Genomic DNA, 18,834 nt, shown 5'->3' with positions numbered 1-18,834 from the left:
CAAGCATGAGGTACTGATGTCAAACCCCAGAGTCCAATGTAGCAGAGTGATGCTCTGGTTCTCTCTCCTCTCTCTGATTAATAAGTAATAAAATAAAGTCTAAAGGGAAAAGAAAGGGTGAAGTAAAAGAAGATGATTACAAGACTACCTATTATATGATCCTATTTATGTGAAATGTCTAGAATCAGCAGACCTAGAGAGACAGAGAGTAGATTAGTGATTGCCATGGGCTGGAGTGCAATGGAGAGTAACAGTTAATGTATACATTTTTTTTTTCTTTTGAGGTAGTGAATATATTCTAAAAGTGATTATGGTGATACGATTTCCAACTGACTATACTAAAACATTACATTATTTATCTTAAATGGATAAACTGTAATTCAAATAAGTTATGAAAAAAAAAGACACTATTTTGGGAGGCTTGGGGTGTGTGTGTGTGATCCAGTGGACTTAGTTGGAAGAATATTGATTTTTTGGTGGGGTAGCACATTTTGAGAAGGTAAGAAACTGTACTTCTAAAACATGACATTACAGCCTGCATGCCAAGGCTATGTAAAAAACAAATACAACTATTTATGTTTTAAAAGACAATATTCTATAATACTGCTGTCTATTTATTTATTATTTTTTACCTCTTTGAATACCAGACTCCTAGCTAGTATTAGATAAGGCTAAATCTACACAGAGAATTAATGACAACAACACTTGAATGGACTTTTTGATGGGGGTGGTGTTATAGAAATACCATAAGTAGGGAGTTGGGCAGTAGGCCAGCAGGTTAAGCACAGGTGGCACAAAGCGCAAGGATCCCAGTTTGAGCCCCTGGCTCCCCACCTACAGCGGAGTCACTTCACAGGCGGTGAAGCAGGTCTGCAGGTGTCTATCTTTCTCTCCCCCTCTGTCTTCCCCTCCTCTCTCCATTTCTCTCTGTCCTAGCCGACAACAACAACATCAATAACAACAACAATAGCTACAATATAAGGGCAACAAAAGGGAATAAATAAATAAATATTTAAAGCAAAAGACATACCATAAGTAGTGAGAATTGAATGGTAGTCCACTATACAGCCAATAGAGGGTAATATTACAGTTAATATTCTTCTCTTTTGCTTGTCAATAGGTGAAGATTAGTATAAAGGTCTGGTCTGAGTCTTTATATTCACAACCCTCATACTGTGAGGTTTAAGTCACCTTTTGGGACCTGGTGTTGTCTGATTATGAAGTGATATTAGCTTGTCAACACAAAGAAGAGAAATCTTGCTTCCTCCTTATCTTCCCAGAAAAGAAAATGATGTTCATAATTATATTTGATAAAATCTTCAAACGGGCTTCTATAGCAAGAAACCATATATTATTACACTTCAACGATCCTAAAGCAGCATCAGAGAACATTTCTTATTGTTTAATATTTGAAATATGGTTATTATTTCTTTGTGTATTTATTATTGCCATCAATATTATACCTGCATGATGAATTCACCCACCCCTGGCAGCCATTTCCCCCCCTTTTTTTCTCCACCTTTTTTGGAAAGAGACAGAAATTAGGAGGAGATAGGGAGAGAGAGAGACTGCTCCACCACTCATGAATCTCATTGACCGCACAGATTTTTTACATGTATTAATTAATGAATAATTAATTGATTGATTGATTTTGCATAGAGACAGAGAGAAATTGAAAAACTGGGGGGAAATAGAGGAGAAACACCTGCAGCACTACTTCACTGCTCATGAAACTTCTCCCCTTGCAGGTGGGAACTGGGGCTTGAACGGGTGGGGGGTTGAGCACATGTGTGCATTGTAACACATGTGCTCAACCAGGTGTGTCACTGCTACCTCCCCTCATGTTTTTTTTTTTTTTAAGTATGTATGCGCTAATTGTTCTTACGTATATCTCTACACATATTCACCGATTCAAGCTTCTTGATCGTACACTTATGCCCCCTATAACCTTTACTGAAGTTTTAGCTACTTAGAGTTAAAATCACACTAACAGTGGTCCGGGAGGTGGCGCAGTGATAAAGCTTTGGACTCTCAAGCATGAGGTCCTGAGTTTGATCCCCAGCAGCACATGTGCCAGAGTGATGTCTGGTTCTTTCTCTCTCCTCCTCCTATCTTCCTCATTAACACATAAATAAAATCTTTAAAAAAATATCACACTTACAGGCTGGCAGAATAGCTCAGAAATGCTGCTGCTGCTTTGCCATACTACATGTGCTCCCCCACCCCACCCTACCCCACCCCGAACATTGAAGGAAATTTCAGTGCTGCTGCCTTTCTCTCTCTCTCTCTCTCTGTCCCTCCCTCCGTCCCCTCTATCTTTGATATTTGTCTCTACCTGATAAAGTCAGTCGGGAGTGGTGAAGCCCCAGAAATAACCAAAAATTTATTGATTAATTAATTAATTAATTAAAAAGTAACATTTATGGGGGCCAGACGGTGGTGTACCAGGTTGAGTGCACATAGTGCAAAGCTCAAGGTCTCACACAAGGATCCCGGTTTGAGCCCCCTGCTCCCCACCTGCAGGGAGGTTGCTTCATAAGCGGAGAAGCAGATCTGCTGGTGTCTATCTTTCTCCCTATCTTTCCCACTCCTCAGTTTCTCTCTGTCCTATTGAACAACAGCAGCAGAAACAATAACAGCAACAATGGAAAAAAAAGATGGCCGCCAGGAACAGTGGACTCGTAGTGCAGGCACCAAATGATAACCTTGGAGGCATAAATAAATAAATAAGTTATTAATTAATAGCATTTACTTATTGATAAACTAAAATGTGTGAGGTCTTTTACTGGGTTCTGAGGATCAATCCTAATCAAGACATTTTCCTGCTTCCAAGGAAAATTCCAAGGAGTTCACTGCAGATGACAAATGTCTGGGTCGATGAGGATCCGAGACCTATGATGTCAATTTGTGTTATATATATATATCAGGACAGACTTTTATGCTCTGGTTAAAAATAATAAGGACTTTAAATAAAATTTATTTATTTATTTATTATGGGTAGAGAGATTAGAGTATTATTGGTCATGTGACAATCAAACCCAGGAACTCACATATGTAAATGACTCTGGCCATTGGATTTATATATAAATATGTATATAAATCTTTGATTTTTAATTTATTCATTTTTATTATTTTTAAAAGTTTTTTATTATCTTTATTTACTGGATAGAGACAGCCATAAATCGAGAGAGAAAGGGGAGATAGAGAGGGAGAGAGGAAGAGAGATTCGGGCAGCCCTGCTTCACCACTTATAAAGCTTTCCCCCTGCAGGTGGGGACCAGGGGCTTGAACTTGGGTCCTTGCGCATTGTAACATGTGCACTCAATCAGGAGCATTACCACTTGGGCCCCTATTTATTCATCTATTGGATGAAGATAAACTAAAATGGAAGGAGGAGAAAGAGGGAGAGAGAAAGAGAGCCACCTGCAGCATTGTTTCACCACTCATAAAGTTTCCCCCCTGCAGATGGGGGGTGGGGACTTGAACTCGGGTCGTTGTGCATAGCAATGTGTGTACTCAGTTGAGTGCTCCATCATCTGACCCCAAAGCTTTGCTTTTTCATCTGTCATTTTTAAAAAAACAATGCTAAAATTTCCAGTGGTGGTGTGAAGTCATCAGATTCACCTCTTGTCAATTTTTCACTTATGTACCTTGAGGCCCCACTGTTAGGTGCAGTGACTCAGCGTGTTTATGATATCCTGCTGAATTCTCTTTCTTTTTCAAAAATCTCCTGCAGTGTCTAATATGTTGTTTACATCCTTCAATGAAATTTCATCCCAGACACTACATATTCCATCTCAAAAGGTCCAGTTTGGGTCTTTTTATATATGTTCCATATTTCTGTATAACTCAGTCTTTCCTCTACCTTCTTTAACTTATGGAATAAAGTTACAAGAACTTTAATGTTCTTTTTTATTATTATTTTTATTTATAAAAAGGAAACACTGACAAAACCATAGGATAAGAGGGGTACAACTCCACACAATTCCCACCATCAGAACTCTGTATCCCATCCCATCCCCTGATAGCTTTTCTATTCTTTATCCCTCTGGGAGCATGGACCCAGGGTCATTATAGGGTGCAGAAGGTGGAAGGTCTGGCTTCTGTAATTGCTTCCCTGCTGAACATGAACTTTGACAGGTCGATCCATACTCCCAGCCTGTCTCTCTCTTTCCCTAGTGGGGAAGGGCTCTGGGGAATGAGGGCTCCAGGACACATTTGTGGGGTCATCTGTCCAGGGAAGTCTGGTTGGCATCTTGGTAGCATCTGTAACCTTGTGGCTGAAAAAAGAGTTGACATATAAAGCCAAACAAATTGTTGACCAACCACGAACCTAAATGCTGGAGTAGTGCAGATGAAGAGTTGAGGGGGGGGGTCTCCATTTTGTAGATAGCTAGTGGGCCTATTTTAGTTCTATTCCAAAGGGCCTGTAACTATACTAGTTGTTTGTTTTTTTTTTTCCCTGATCCTGAAATTTGATATGCAGGTGGATCCAAGTTACTGTCTGGGGAGATGATGTCATGGCTGGAAAAAGGAAAGCTGAATCAGGGAAGAGAGTAGCTCCCAAATATGGGAAAGGTGTATAATTGCTGACTATAAACTCCATCGATTTGAACTTTAATGTTTTTATTGACTAATTTTTTCATCTGTGATGTTTCTTTTCTTTTCTTTCTCTCCTTCCCCTCTCTCTTTCTTTTCTTTCTCTCTTTTCTTTCTCTTTTCTTTCTTTATTTCTTTCTTTCTTTCTCTCTCTTTCTTTCTTTCTTTCTTTCTTTCTTTCTTTCTTTCTTTCTTTCTTTCTTTCTTTCTTTTTCTTTCTTCTTTCTCCACCAGGGTAATTGCTGGGGATTGGTGCAGTCACTACTAATCCATTTAGCCATCTCTCTCTCTCTCTCCTCTTTTCTTCTCTCATCTTCCCTTCCCTTCCCTTCCCTTCCCTTCCCTTCCCTTCCCTTCCCTTCCCTTCTCTTCTCTTCTCTTCCCTCCTCTCCCCTCCTTTCCCCTCCCCACCCTACCCCACCCCTCCTCTCCCCTCCTTTCCCCTCCCCACCCTACCCCACCCCTCCCCTCCCCTCCCCTCTCCTCTCCTCTCCTCTCCTCTCCTCTCCTCTCCTCTCCTCTCCTCTCCTCTCCTCTCCTCTCCTCTCTTCTCCTCTGCTCTCCTCTCCTCTCCTCTCCTCTCCTCTCCTCTCCTCTCCTCTTCTCTCTCTCTCTCTTATTTATTTTTTTTTTACCAGAGATGCTCATCTCTGGCTTATGGTGCAGACTGAACCTGGGACTTTGGAACCTCAGGCATGAAAGTCTCTTTGTATAGCCATTATGCTATCTACCCTTGCCCTTCTCTCTCTCTCTGTTATACTTGATAGGACAGGTCAGAAAGAAATTGAGAAAGGAGGGGAGATAGACATGGGAAGAGAATGATGGACACCTGCAGACCTGCTTCATCGCTTGTGAAATGTAACCCCTACTGGTAGGGAGCAGGAGCTTGAACCTAGGTCCTTGTGCACGTTAATATGTGTGCTTAACCAGTTGCGCCACCACCTGGCTCCTCATCTATGCTGTTTCTTTTTTCCTTTTTATTACTGATTTAATATTAACTTACAAAATTATGAAGTAACAGGGGTATAATTCTTCACACTTCCCACCACCAGATTTCTGTGTCCCCATCTCCTCCATTAGAAACTGCAGTAGTTCTCCCAAGACCACAGATATGGGTTGACTATTATTTCTATTAACGATCTACACTTATATATTTGCCCTTTTTTTTTTTTTCTATGGCCCTGCCTTCTTTTCCTTTCTATGTCATACCTACACCTATTGCTACTTCCAAATGTCCTTTGTTTTTAAAACTCTTCTCACCCTGGGTCCTGATAGAATTGGACAGAGCCCCCTGGTCATCTTCCCCTAACATTTCTCCCCTTCTGGGAGTATGAACCAAAATTCTTTATGGGGTAAAGAAGGTAGCAGTTTTTTTTTTTTTTTTAATGTAATTGCTTCTTTTCTGGACATGGGCTTTGGGAGGTCAATCCATACTCCCCAGCCTATTTCTTTCTTTCCATAGTTGGCTAGGGTTCTGGAAACGTGAAGTCCTGGGGTATATAGGTGAAGTCTTCTGCCCAGGGATGTCAGGATCGAATCACAGTAGCGTCTGTAATTTGGTGGCTGAAAGGACGTAAGGTACAAAGCAGGAAAAAATGTTTAACAAACAGGAACCAAAAAATAAAAATAGAACAGATGAGAATAGGGATCTTAGGGTAGAATGATGCTGGGAAGTCTATTTTAGGTATGTTCCTAGGGGGCCATGGCTTTAGTACTTTTTGCCTAAGCATGATAGATAATATGCAAGTAGACTGAAAATATTGTCTGTGAAGTTAGTGTCAGAGTTAAAGACTAGGGCTAGAATGCTGGATTAGGAAAGAGAGTAGCTACCAAACTCAAAGAAAATATATAAATACAATTAACTGAACTAAAGCCCATATATATATTCATATTTAGCACAGGAGCCTTCTGATTCCCTGTCTGTCTGAGCTCTCAGTTCATAGTCACAGCTGGGTATATCCTAGGCTGGACTAATTTCATTGACCAATCTTCCTTGAGTGGCAGGGTAGGATGGCCCAGCCTCCCTTCAATGAGTGAGGCAGTCCCTACCATTGCTATTTCAAGGTCCTGGAGAGTCCCACAGAGAGCTTATGACATTCCTGATATTTGGGAGCTACTGTCTTCCCTGATCCAGATTTCTAGTCCTTTTTCCAACTATGACACCATCTCCCCAGACAATAATTTGGGTCCACTTGCATATTAGATGTCAGACTCAGGTAAAAATTAATAAAGTCATGGGCCTCTTGGAATATAGCTAAAACAGACCTACTAGCTTTTTCCAAAACGGAGACCCCAAATCTTCATCTGTGATATTCTTGCCTTTAGGTTGTTGATTAGTTAACAATTTGTTCTGCTTTGTATCTTAATTCTTTTTCAGCCACCAGGTTCCAGATGATACCATGATGCCAGCCTGACTTCCCTGAGCAGACGACCCCACCAAGTGTCCTGGAGCCCCACATCCCCAGATCCCTGCCCCACTAGGGAAAGAGAGAGGCAGGCTGGGAGTATGGATCGACCTGCCAATGCCCATCTCCAGTGGGGAAGCAATTACAGAAGCCAGACCTTCCACCTTCTGCAACCCACGATGACCCTGGGTCCATACTCCCAGAGGGATAAAGAATAGGAAAGCTATCAGGGGAGGGGATTGGATACGGAGTTCTGGGGGTGGGAATTGTGTGGAATTGTACCCCTCTTATTCCACAATCTTTTCAACCAGTATTAAATCAGTAATTAAAAAATCAAAGCGCAAGGACCGGCGTAAGGATCCCTGTTCGAGCCCCCGGCTCCCCACATGTAGGTGAGTCGCTTCACAGGTGGTGAAGCATGTCAGCAGGTGTCTATCTTTCTCTCCCCTCTGTCTTCCCCTTCTCTCTCCATTTCTCTCTGTCCTATTTAACAACGACAACATCAACAGCAAAAAAATAAAAACAAGTAGCAACAAAAAGGAAATAAATAAATAATTTTTAAAAATTTTAAAAATCTTTAAAGAAAAAAGATATAAAGCAGAACAAATTGTTTAATAATCAGGAACCTAAAAGTAAGAATATATCAGATGAAATTTGGGGTCTTTATGTTGGAAGAAGCTAGGAAATCTATTTTAGGTATATTCTAAGACACCCATTACTTTTCCTCTTTATTTTACATAATATCATATTACAATGGGATGTTCAAATTAAAATTAAAATTTTTGATCATCACTTAAATTTAAATTGACTAACAAAATGGTGATCAATGTTACATTTTTTTTCTCTGTGTTAGTCACTTCATAATTTCTTTCATTTATCTTCTATCAGATCCTTAAGGAAAATACATACTCTAAAGCAAAATGGTTTGCCATCTTTTCTTTGATTTAATAACACTATGTTTACTTTTTTATTAGGCAGAGAGAATACACAGTAACTGCTCATATGATAACAATACTGAATATTACTCTCATTGCATGTGTTAACTTTAAGTTTTACTGCACTTATTTGATAATTTTTTAGAGGAAGGTAAGTTTTTAATATATTTTTTATTTTTTATTAATAATATATTAGCAGGTTGTGAGATTGCAATGTATAGATAGTTTCACACCACACCCACCACCAAAGTTCCTTACTCCCACCCTTCTACCTCCTAAAGATAACCACCATAGTTCTCACAAGCCTTACAGTTTGCTTGCTTCTGGTTTTTTTGCTTGTTTGTTGGCAAGTTCATATGAATCAGATCTATATCCCTGATAAACATTAATGCAAAGATCATCAACAAAATCCTGGCTAACTGAATCCAACAATATATTAAGAAAATAATTCAAGACCAAGTGGGATTCATCCCTGGTAAATAAGGGTGGTTCAACACTCACAAGTCAATCAATGTAATCTACTATATCAACAAAAAGAAAGATAAGAAAGTCACGTGATCTTATCAATTGGTACAGAAAAAGCATTTGATACTGTCCAACACCCACTTATGATAAAGGCTCTTAAGGAGTTGAGAGTGAAAGGAGAATTCCTCAACATACTAAAGGCTATATATGACAAATCCATGGCTAACATCATACTCAGTAGGGAAAAGTTGAAAGCTTTCCCCCTAAAATCAGGAACTAGGCAAGGATGTCCACTCTCACCACTTCTAGTCAAGATAGTCTTAGAAGGCCTTACTATACCAATAAGGCAAAAAGATATACTAAATGAGTTTATATTGGAAAGGATAAGGTTAAATTATCATTACTTGGGGAGTCGGGCGATAGCACAACAGTTAAGTGCACATGGCGCAAAGCACAATGACCGGCATAAGGATTCCGGTTCGAGCCACCAGCTCCCCACCTGCAGGGGAGTCGCTTCACAGGCGGTGAGGCAGGTTTGCAGGTGTCTTTCTCTCCCCATCTCTGTCTTTTCCTCCTCTCTCCATTTCTCTCTGTCCTAGCCAACAAAGACAACATCAGTAACAACAGCAACAATAAAAACAACAAGGGCAACAAAAGGGAAAATAAATAAATATAATAACAAAAAATTATCATTATTTGCAGATGATATTCAATTATAGTTATACGACCCCAAAAACTCTGCCAAAAATCTACTGGAAATCACCCATAAATTCAGTAAAGTAGAAGGTTACAAAATCAATACTCATAAATATGTGGCATTTTTTTTTATACAAAAAATGGACCAGATGAAAAGGAATTCAAGAAAACAATCTCACTTACAATTAAATCCATAAAAAAAATATCTAGGAATAAATCTAACAAAGAAAGTGAAGGACCTTTTCAACAAAAACTATAAGACACTGTCAAAAGAAATAGAGGATAGGGAGTTGGCCATTTCGCAGTGGGTTAGGCCCACGTAGCGCGAAGCACAAGGACCAACTTAAGGATCCCAGTTTGAGCCCCTGGCTTCCCACCTACAGCGGAGTCGCTTCACAAGCGGTGAAGCAGGCCCTCAGGTGTCTATCTTTCTCTACCCCTCTCTGTCTTCCTCTCCTGTCTCCATTTCTCTCTGTCCTATCTACCAACGATTACATCAATAACAACAATGATAAAAAGCAACAAGGGCAACAAATGGGAAAATAAATAAAAATAAATAATTTTTTAAAAAAGAAAGAAATAGAGGATGGATGACATGAAGAAGTGGAAAAGCATCTGCTGTTCATGGACTGGAAGATTGGGCAACTTATCCAAAAATTCATGTGCAACTATTAAAAATAAAACATGAATAGCAGCAACACTCCTGAAGAAAAAGAAGAAAAGTAGAGGCAGTTTATATTAAAAATCAATAAGTTAAAATAGTGTGATATTGAACAAAAATGGACATATGGACCAATGGAACAGGGCAGAGATCCCAGAACAAAACCCATGTAAGTGTGGACCCATTATATATGATAAAGAGGCCCAAACTGCCAAATTGGGGAAAGAAAGCCTCTTTAACAAATGGTATTGGATGAACTGGACAACCACATGTAGAAAAATGAAACTAGACCACCTCTTAACACCATGCACTAAAATTAACTAATAATAGATCAAATATATGCACATTAGAACTGAAACTATAAAATACATAGAAGATACTACACAGCTATTAAGAACAATGAACCCACCTTCTCTGACCCATCTTGGAAGGAGCTAGAAGGAATTATGTTAAGTGAGCTAAGTCAGAAAGATAAATATAAGTATGGGATGATCAACAGAAGTTGAGAAAGAAGAACAGAAAGGGAAACTAAAAGCAGGATTTGACTGAATTTGGAATAAGGCACCAAAGTAAAAACCCTGGGGTGAGGGTGGATATTCAGCTTCATGGGGGTGGGGGGTGGATGGGAGGAGTGGGGGGTTGTTGTGGGGGTGGGATGGGACACAGTCTTTTGGTGGTGGGAATGGTGTCTATGTACACTCCTATCAATTTGTAGTCATATAAATCACTATTCAATTAATATGAGAGGAGAAAAATTAATTGAATGTCTCAAACTTTTTAAATCACAGACTGAATCTTTTTTAAAATTTATTTATTTTTATTTAAGAAAGGAGACATTAACAAAACCATAGAATAAGAGGGGTACAATTCCACACAATTCCCATAACCCGATCTCCACATCCCACCCCCTCCCCTGATAGCCTTCCCACTCTCTATCTCTCTGGGAGTATGGATCCAGGGTCGTTGTGGGTTGCAGAGGGTAGAAGGTCTGGCTTCTGTAATTGTTTCCCCGCTGAACATGGGCGTTGACTGGTCGTTCCATATTCCCAGTCTGCCTCTCTCTTTCCCTAGTAGGGTGGGGCTCTGAGGAAGCGGAGCTCCAGTACACACTGATGGGGTCATCTGTCCAGGGAAGTCTGGCCAGCATCGTGCTGGCATCCGGAACCTGGTGGCTGAAAAGAGATTTAACATACAAAGCCAAACAATTTGTTGAACAATCATGGACCCAAAGACTGGAATAGTGTAGATGAAGTGTTGGGGGGTATTCCCTGCATGCTTTTGTGTACTTCTGCCTTCAGGTATATGTTTTTCCCCTAGTTTATGGGCACGGGTGAACCTATGCTCTATCTCAGGGGACCTGGACTATATCTAGGTTTGGGGACTTTATTGGGGAGTGGACCCCCTGGAATGGAGTTAGAGAATACTATTAAAGGAAAGGTCTCACCCGAGTGATGGAGCTGAAGGGTTGTCATTCCACACCTGAAGTCTCTGGTCACAGTCTGAAGTGAAGCATACTGCGGTGGCACTCGTTGCATTGATTAGGTTGCGATCCGTGGATGCAATATTATTTGATTTGAATTAAGAGCAGCATGCAGAAAAGTGGGCCCCACCCTAAGGTTCCAGGACTGGAGGAAATATAGGCTCTATAGGGGAAATGTGAGGTTGCTGTTGTCTTAGGGTTCAGACTGAATCTTTTTAATACATAGGCTGAGTCTTTGATATGTTGACTCAAAAGCCTAGACCAGGGAGAACAGAAGCAACCGGTGGCAATAATGTCAAAGGACATAAATTATGGTGATGTCGTGTATGATACAGCAAATCCCAACAAAGGGATTTTTCAAAGTTAACCCAATTACCAAATAATGTGATTATAGCAATAACTATCTATTGCCTTCTTAAACCCTAAGACAGCAAGAACCTCACAGTTCCACTATAGAGCCTATATTTCCCCCAGTCCTGGAACCTCTAGGGTGGGGCTCACTTTCCTGCATGCTTCTCTCAATTCATACCAAATGATATTGCATCTGCTGATCCCAGCCTAATCAATGCAAGGAGTACCACCTCAGCATGCTTCACTTCAGACTGTGTCCAGAGATGTCAAGCATGGAATGTCAACCCTTCACTCTCATTACTCGGGTGAGACATTTCCTGTCATAATATTCTCAAATTCCATTCCAGGAGGTTTACTTCCTAACAAAATCCCAAAACCTAGTTATAGACCAGGCCCGTAAGACAGGGCATATGTTCACATGTATCCATAAATTAGGGCAAAATATATACCTGAAAGCAAAAATACACAATAGTCTGTAGTGAGTCCATATCAAGTTCATAATGAAATAGTGTCTACTTAGACTTAGATACCCTCCTCACCTACTTCCTATTACAGTTCTCTTACTTACTCCAAAGCTAACCTCATCAAAGCAAGGACTGCAAAAGCTGAATAAGGGTAAGAGACTGGCATACTTTAATGAAGACTCTTTAGTCACTATCAGGCCACCCCATCAGCTAGGGCCCTATTCATAGAATCCTGAGATTCCCAAACAGACATGATGGGCCTAGACCTCAAATAAACCCCTCTCTCCATTGTTACTCATCATTCCTATCTGGAACAACATAATAGACCCCTTTGTGGGCCCCCATAGGACCTTGCCCTCAACTTGGATCAACAATGAATGTTGATCCTCTGAATGTTCCATCCTCCGAAGGGAGGCTGGACAATATACTCTATGCTCACCTGAGGAAGATGGGTCCTGATATTAGGGCAGCTTGGAATGTTCCTGCTTATGACCACAGAATGTGAGCTCAGATCTACAGGGATGCAGAGGTCACATAGGCTCCTAAGCTGAATATGGGCCCCAGATCACATCAAATTGATGGGGTTTGGTTTTTCTCTCTGTGTCTTTCGCTCCATCTCTCTCTCTCTCAAAAAAAAAAAATCCATGGGGTTTACAGTCAACAATATTTATACCCATTTCCCATATTTGGGAGCTACTCTTTTCCCTGATCCAGCTTTCTGGTCCTTCTGCCAGCCATGACATCACCTTCCCAGACAATAATTAGGATCCACCTGCATATCAGATTTCAGGCTCAGGCAAAAAAAAAAAAAAACAACAACAAAACACTAGTATAGCCACAAGCCCTATGGAATATAACTAAAATATGCATACTAGCCCCGTATAATAGCTATCTACAAAATGGAGGGCCCCCAACTCTTCATCTGCACTATTCTGCCTTTAAGCCCATGATTGGTCAAAAATTTGTTTGGCTTTGTATGTCAACTCTTTTTTTCAGTCACAAGGTTCCAGATGCTACCATGATGCCAGCCAGACTTCCCTGGACAGACAACCCCACCAATGTGTCCTGGAACCCTGCTTCCCCAGAGCCCTTCCCCACTAGGGAAAGTGAAAGACAGGCTGGGAGTATGGATTGTCCTGTCTATGCCCAGATTCAGCAGGGAAGCAATTACAGAAGCCAGACCTTCCACTCTCTGCACCCTATAATGACCTTGGGTCCATACTCCCAGAGGGTTAAAGAACAGGAAAGCTATCAGCGGAGCAGATGGGATATAGACTTCTGGTGGTGGGAAATGTGTGAAGTTGTACCCCTCTTATCCTTCTTCTTCTAGCGTTTGCCCTTCTTCCGTAGCCAGTCAACAGCGTCAGGTTGAGCCTGATGTCTGCTTGTTGCTGGCTTTGAAAGTGACTGGGATCCATGTGGATTCAGTCGGCTAGGAAGGATCGTCAGTTTCCCCAATAAATGGGTACTCACAGGATGCACTATGAGAAGGTCTATCCAATGCATCCCCCTCTTATCCTATGGTTTAGTCAATGTTTCCTTTTTATAAATAAAAAATTAAATAAAAAATACATAGAAGATACATTGGTGAGCTCTTCCCTCAAGCGGCTTAGATGACCCCCCACAATGGTCCGCTACTCACTGGACCCAGAAAACCCAACGGAATCATGCAAGTCCAGAGGCTCCAACCTCCGCGTGCATTTCAAGAACACTCGAGAAACTGCCCAGGCCATCAAAGGCATGCATATCCGAAAAGCCACCAAGTATCTGAAGGATGTCACTCTACAGAAGCAATGTGTGCCATTCCGTCGTTACAATGGTGGCGTTGGTAGGTGTGCCCAGGCCAAACAGTGGGGCTGGACTCAAGGTCAGTGGTGCAAGAAGAGTGCTGAGTTTCTGCTGCATATGCTTAAAAACGCAGAGAGCAACGCTGAACTTAAGGGCCTAGATGTAGATTCCCTGGTCATTGAACATATCCAGGTGAACAAAGCCCTGAAGATGAGGCGCCGAACTTACAGAGCTCATGGTTGGATCAACCCCTACATGAGCTCTCCCTGCCACATTGAGATGATCCTCACTGAAAAAGAGCAGATTGTCCCTAAACCGGAGGAGGAGGTTGCACAGAAGAAAAAGATATCCCAGAAGAACTAAAGAAACAAAAATTTATGGCCCGGGAATAAACTAAAAAAAAAAAAAAAGATACATTGGTGAAACATTTCAGGACTTTAACATTAAAAGCATATTTGGAGACTCCACCCCATGGGCAAGGGAAACAAAAACAATGATGAACAAGTGGGATTATATCAAATTGAAAAGCTTCTACACATCAAAAGAAAATTCCATAAGGATAAACAGGAAATCCACCAAATGAGAAAACATATTTGCACACTACACTTAAGTGGTTTATATAAAAAAATTATAAAGTACTCTCATAGCTGGTCAAAAAGAAAGAGAACAACCCAATTAAAAAAGGGAGTAAAAGATCTGAAGACAGTTCTCTAAAGAAGAGATACATCTAGCTGACAGCCATATGCAGAAATGTTCCAATGCACTCATTATTACAGGAATGCAAATTAAAACCACATTGAGATTCCACCTCACACCTGTGAGAATGGGCTCCCTCAATAAAACAAGAGAAGATAAGTGTTGGAGAGGATGTACATTGAGAGGAACTCTACTACACTGCTGGTAGGGATGTAAACTGGTGCAGCCATTATGGAGAACAGTCTGGAGAATCCTTAAACAAATGCAAATGGAAATACCTTATGATCCAGCAATTCCACTCCTAGGCATTTACCCAAAAAATATAGTAACACTGATTCTAAGGAACATATGCATCCCCATGTTCATAATGGCTTTATTGACAATAGCAAAAAATTGGAAACAACCAAAAATGCCCTTCAACAGATAGCTGAATAAAAAAGTTATGGGACATATACTCAATAGAGTATTACTTAACAATAAAAAAGATGATGCTATGTCCTTTAGGATAAAGTGGATGGAATTGAAGCTTAGTGAAGCAAGTAAGGAGGTGAAGGGTGACAACAGACTGGTTTCACTCAAATATGGAATATATAGACATACAAATGTGAAAAAAAGTCAACTCATATCTAAGACTGTGGGAGAACTATAGTGGTTATTTATGGGGGTAGTATTGGGGATACAGACCTTTGGTGATGGAAGTGGTAAGAAAAAAAAATACTATACTGTAAACCATTAACCCTTCAATAAAAAATAAGTAAAAAAAAAAAATTGGTACCTCATGCTCATAGGTCAGACACTCTCAGGTCACCTTTTAGGATGTAGAGGACCAACTTAACTGCTTGTCTTTTCTCTTACATCCTGCTCCTTTAACTACCACCTTACCGAAGATTATCCTTCAAAGTTCTTTCACTGAGGGTCATTGACAAGTTAACTCTGTCTTTTGTTTGAAAATGTCTTTATTTTGTATTCAATCTAGAAACACATTTTGGCTGAATATAGAATTCCAGGTTGATAATTACTTTCCCACAATACATTGGAAGATACTGATTCATTTTCTTCTGGCATTTGTTACTGCTGATGAGAAGTCTGTTCTCCATAATCATTGTTCTTTTGTAGACAATTTGCCTTTCCAATTTGATTGGATTGATCTTTTCTTTGTATTGTTCTGCAGCTGTAATAATGTTGTCTGGGTGTGGATATTTATTTATTTTGTTCAGCACTAGATTTACTACTTTAATTAGAAAGGCTTATTATGTCTATCATTGTCCAGTATCTCTTGCATCCCACTTTACTATGGAGGGACTTAACCCCTAGGTGCTTCCAGCAGACAACATCGATGTCATCCATTCCAGGAATTACCCTCAGATGAATAGAACTGCTTCACCAACAGCTCATACCCCTTCATGAAAGTAGTCTACACCACTTATTGAGAAAGCCCTCTGGTTTTACTGTGGAACTTGAAAAAAAATAATTATTTAACACTGGGACTTTAGTGGGGCTTTGGACCTGGATGATTCCACCACTTCTGGCTGGCTCTCCTCCTCCTCCTCCTCTTCCTCCCCTTCCTCCTTCACTTCTTATTCAGACAGTGAGTAAGAAGAGAGCAAGAAATAGAGATCAAGAGGCACGGGGTCAGGCGGTGACACACCAAGTAGTGACATGTTCCAATGCATTTAGGTATATTCCAAGGGGCCCATGTCCCTACTGGTTTTTGCCTGCACCTGACATCTAATATGCAGGTGACCTAAGTTATTGTCTGGGGGAAGAATCTCTTCTTTCTATCCTTTATTAATTATTTAGTTTTAATCCCTCTCTTTAAATTTTCTAATTTTGTCTTCACTTAGTTTTCATCTTTATTTGCTAGTGAACCCTCTACTGATTTTTACACTTTAACAACTTCCTTTATTTGACTTTGAAGGCATTCCTCGGATTTTTCTTCCTGTATTTCTGATTGTTCTCTTTCAGTCTTGTTTGTCAGTTCCTCTTCATTGTCCCCATTTCTAAATAATGAAGTCCCCAGGGCTCAGTTCTTGGACCTCTTCTCTTTTTCACAATCTACACTACTTTCCAGATGAAGTCATCAGTCTTGTGACTTCCAAATACTGCAGATATGCTAACTTCTCATTTTATATCTCCAGTTTAGATATTGCTATTAAATTCTTCACCCATAGATCCAGCTGGCTATGAGACACTGTCACCTGTGTATTTCTAAAAACCAAATTCTTGATATTCATTTCCAAGTCCTCAGATTGTCCCAGCCCAGTTAATGATAACTGCTGTTACAGATGTTCAAGCTTAACCCTCCCAGAGTCATTTTTTTACAGGTTTCCAATGAGTTTAGTTAATATTAATTACACAAACCCATTTTCTTTCTTTTTCTTTTTCCCCCCAGAGTAATTGTTTAACTCCTTTCTGTGTCCCACTGCAATTCCTATAGATTCTACTTAGAAGTGGATATAGAGGGGGCTGGGCAGTAGTGCAGTGGGTTAAGTGCACATGGCACAAAGCGCAAGAACTGCTGCAAGGATCCCGGTTTGAGCCCAGGGCTCCCCACCTGCAGGTGAAGCAGGTCTGCAGGTGTCTTTCTGTCCTCCTCTCTGTCTTCCCCTCCTTTCTTGATTTCTCTCTGTCCTATCCAACAACAGCTATAACAACAATAACACACACAACAAGGACAACAACAAGGGCAACAAAAAATGGGAAAAATAGCCTCCAGGAGCAGTGGATTCATACTGCTGGCACCGAACCCCAGTGATAACCCTGGAGTGAAAAAAAAGTGGATACAGAATTTGACCACTTCTTAGAGTTCTCACTGGTATCCCCTTGACCTAAGTCACTATTGCTTCTTGCCTGGATTATTGTAATAACCTGCAGACTGTGCTAAGCATGGCAGCCAAGGTGATCCTGCTAGGTAGTTAGACCTTTATCTCCCTCTCTTTGAAACTCAACAGTGACTCTTAGTCACTAAGATTAAAACCAAAGTCCTTACTGTGACCTGTAAGCATGATATAGTCTCTTGTTACTTCTATAGCAATTCTCTCTCTTTTTATAAATGTCACATACAGACTTATGTGCACTTGACTTATGTGAAGCGACTCCCCTGCAGGTGGGGAGCCAGGGGCTCAAACCGGGATCCTTAAGCCGGTTCTTGCACTTTGCACCACACGTGCTTAAGCCACTGCATGACTGCCCAGCCCCCTATTATCTCTATTTTTTAGTTGAATAAACGGAGACATGAAAAGCTGAATCATTATGACATTTTATCTAGGAGGCAGTAGTGAGTTTTAACAGCAGAAATGTGCAGCTGGAAAGACTATGTAGTGTGTAAAAGTTTCTTTTCTCTTGGTCAAAAGGGATAGGATAAAGTGGGTGGAAAATCTGATGTCACCTACAGAATATTTGGAAAAGCTTTACATCATGGAACTGACTAGGAAGAAGGAAAATGGTAGATCAAGGACGGTTGGAAGGGTTAAATGATCTACTGATGTTTGTTTTTTAGGGATTCCATAACAAATTATTACAAACTGAGTAACATAAAACAACAGAAATGCATTTTTCTCACAGTTTTAGAGACTGGAAGCCTGGAATTAATGTGTTGCCATGGCACTCATATGTGGTGCCAGAGTTCAAACCTGGGTTGTGTGCATGGCAAGACATGTGCCCTGCCAGGCATGGAATTGCATTCCTAATAAAAGGTTTTATAAGGGCCCAGACAGTGGGACACCCAGTTAAGCACACATATTACCATGCATAAGGATCCAAGTTTTAGCCTCCTGCTCTACCATTGGTGGGGGGGGGGGTCACTTCACAAGTAGTGAAGCAAGTCTGCAGGTGTCTCTCTTTCTCTCTCCATCTCTATCTTCCCTCCCCTCTCAATTTCTTTCTGTCCTACAAAAGAGAAAGAATAGGAAAAAAAAGGTTTTTCTAGAATGATCATTTTATGGAACTGGAGATTTAGTTAGTCTCATCAAATATGAATAAAAAATTTAAATGCTAAATAAGACTACTTGGAAAACAAAGCATTTCTTCATTCCATGAGACTTATTGTGTGGAATGGACTGAAACTTGTCCCTGAGAGTTTAGCTGAGCAAAGACTAAAGAATCAAATACTCTGTCAAAGTCCTTTCCTAGTTCTGTGTTTTTGTGTATTTGAAATTTAAGAGCATGAATAGATTAAACTTCCCATTTCAGTTTCCTCCATGGTCCATGAGCTTGATAGAAATTGTAAAAGGAAAGAAAAAAAGTATAAATTTAAATTAAATTGTGTTGTTCCTTAAAGTGACAAAGCAAATCA

At 40.4% G+C, this 18,834-nt stretch overlaps 1 protein-coding gene across 1 annotated transcript; it reads left to right on the top strand.

The window, feature by feature from the left end:
- The first annotated feature begins 13,641 nt into the window (after positions 1 to 13,641).
- On the top strand, positions 13,642 to 14,222 carry LOC132538092 (large ribosomal subunit protein uL22-like). The gene has a single exon (XM_060189790.1). The coding sequence runs from the start codon at positions 13,683 to 13,685 to the stop codon at positions 14,205 to 14,207; it is 525 nt and encodes a 174-aa protein (XP_060045773.1). The 5' UTR covers positions 13,642 to 13,682; the 3' UTR covers positions 14,208 to 14,222.
- The last annotated feature ends 4,612 nt before the right edge of the window (positions 14,223 to 18,834 follow it).

The sequence above is a fragment of the Erinaceus europaeus genome, chromosome 4 (assembly GCF_950295315.1).
Source record: "Erinaceus europaeus chromosome 4, mEriEur2.1, whole genome shotgun sequence".
NCBI lineage: Eukaryota > Metazoa > Chordata > Mammalia > Eulipotyphla > Erinaceidae > Erinaceus > Erinaceus europaeus.
Note: the sequence above shows the minus strand (reverse complement) of the source record. Positions and strands in the feature narration are given on the sequence as shown.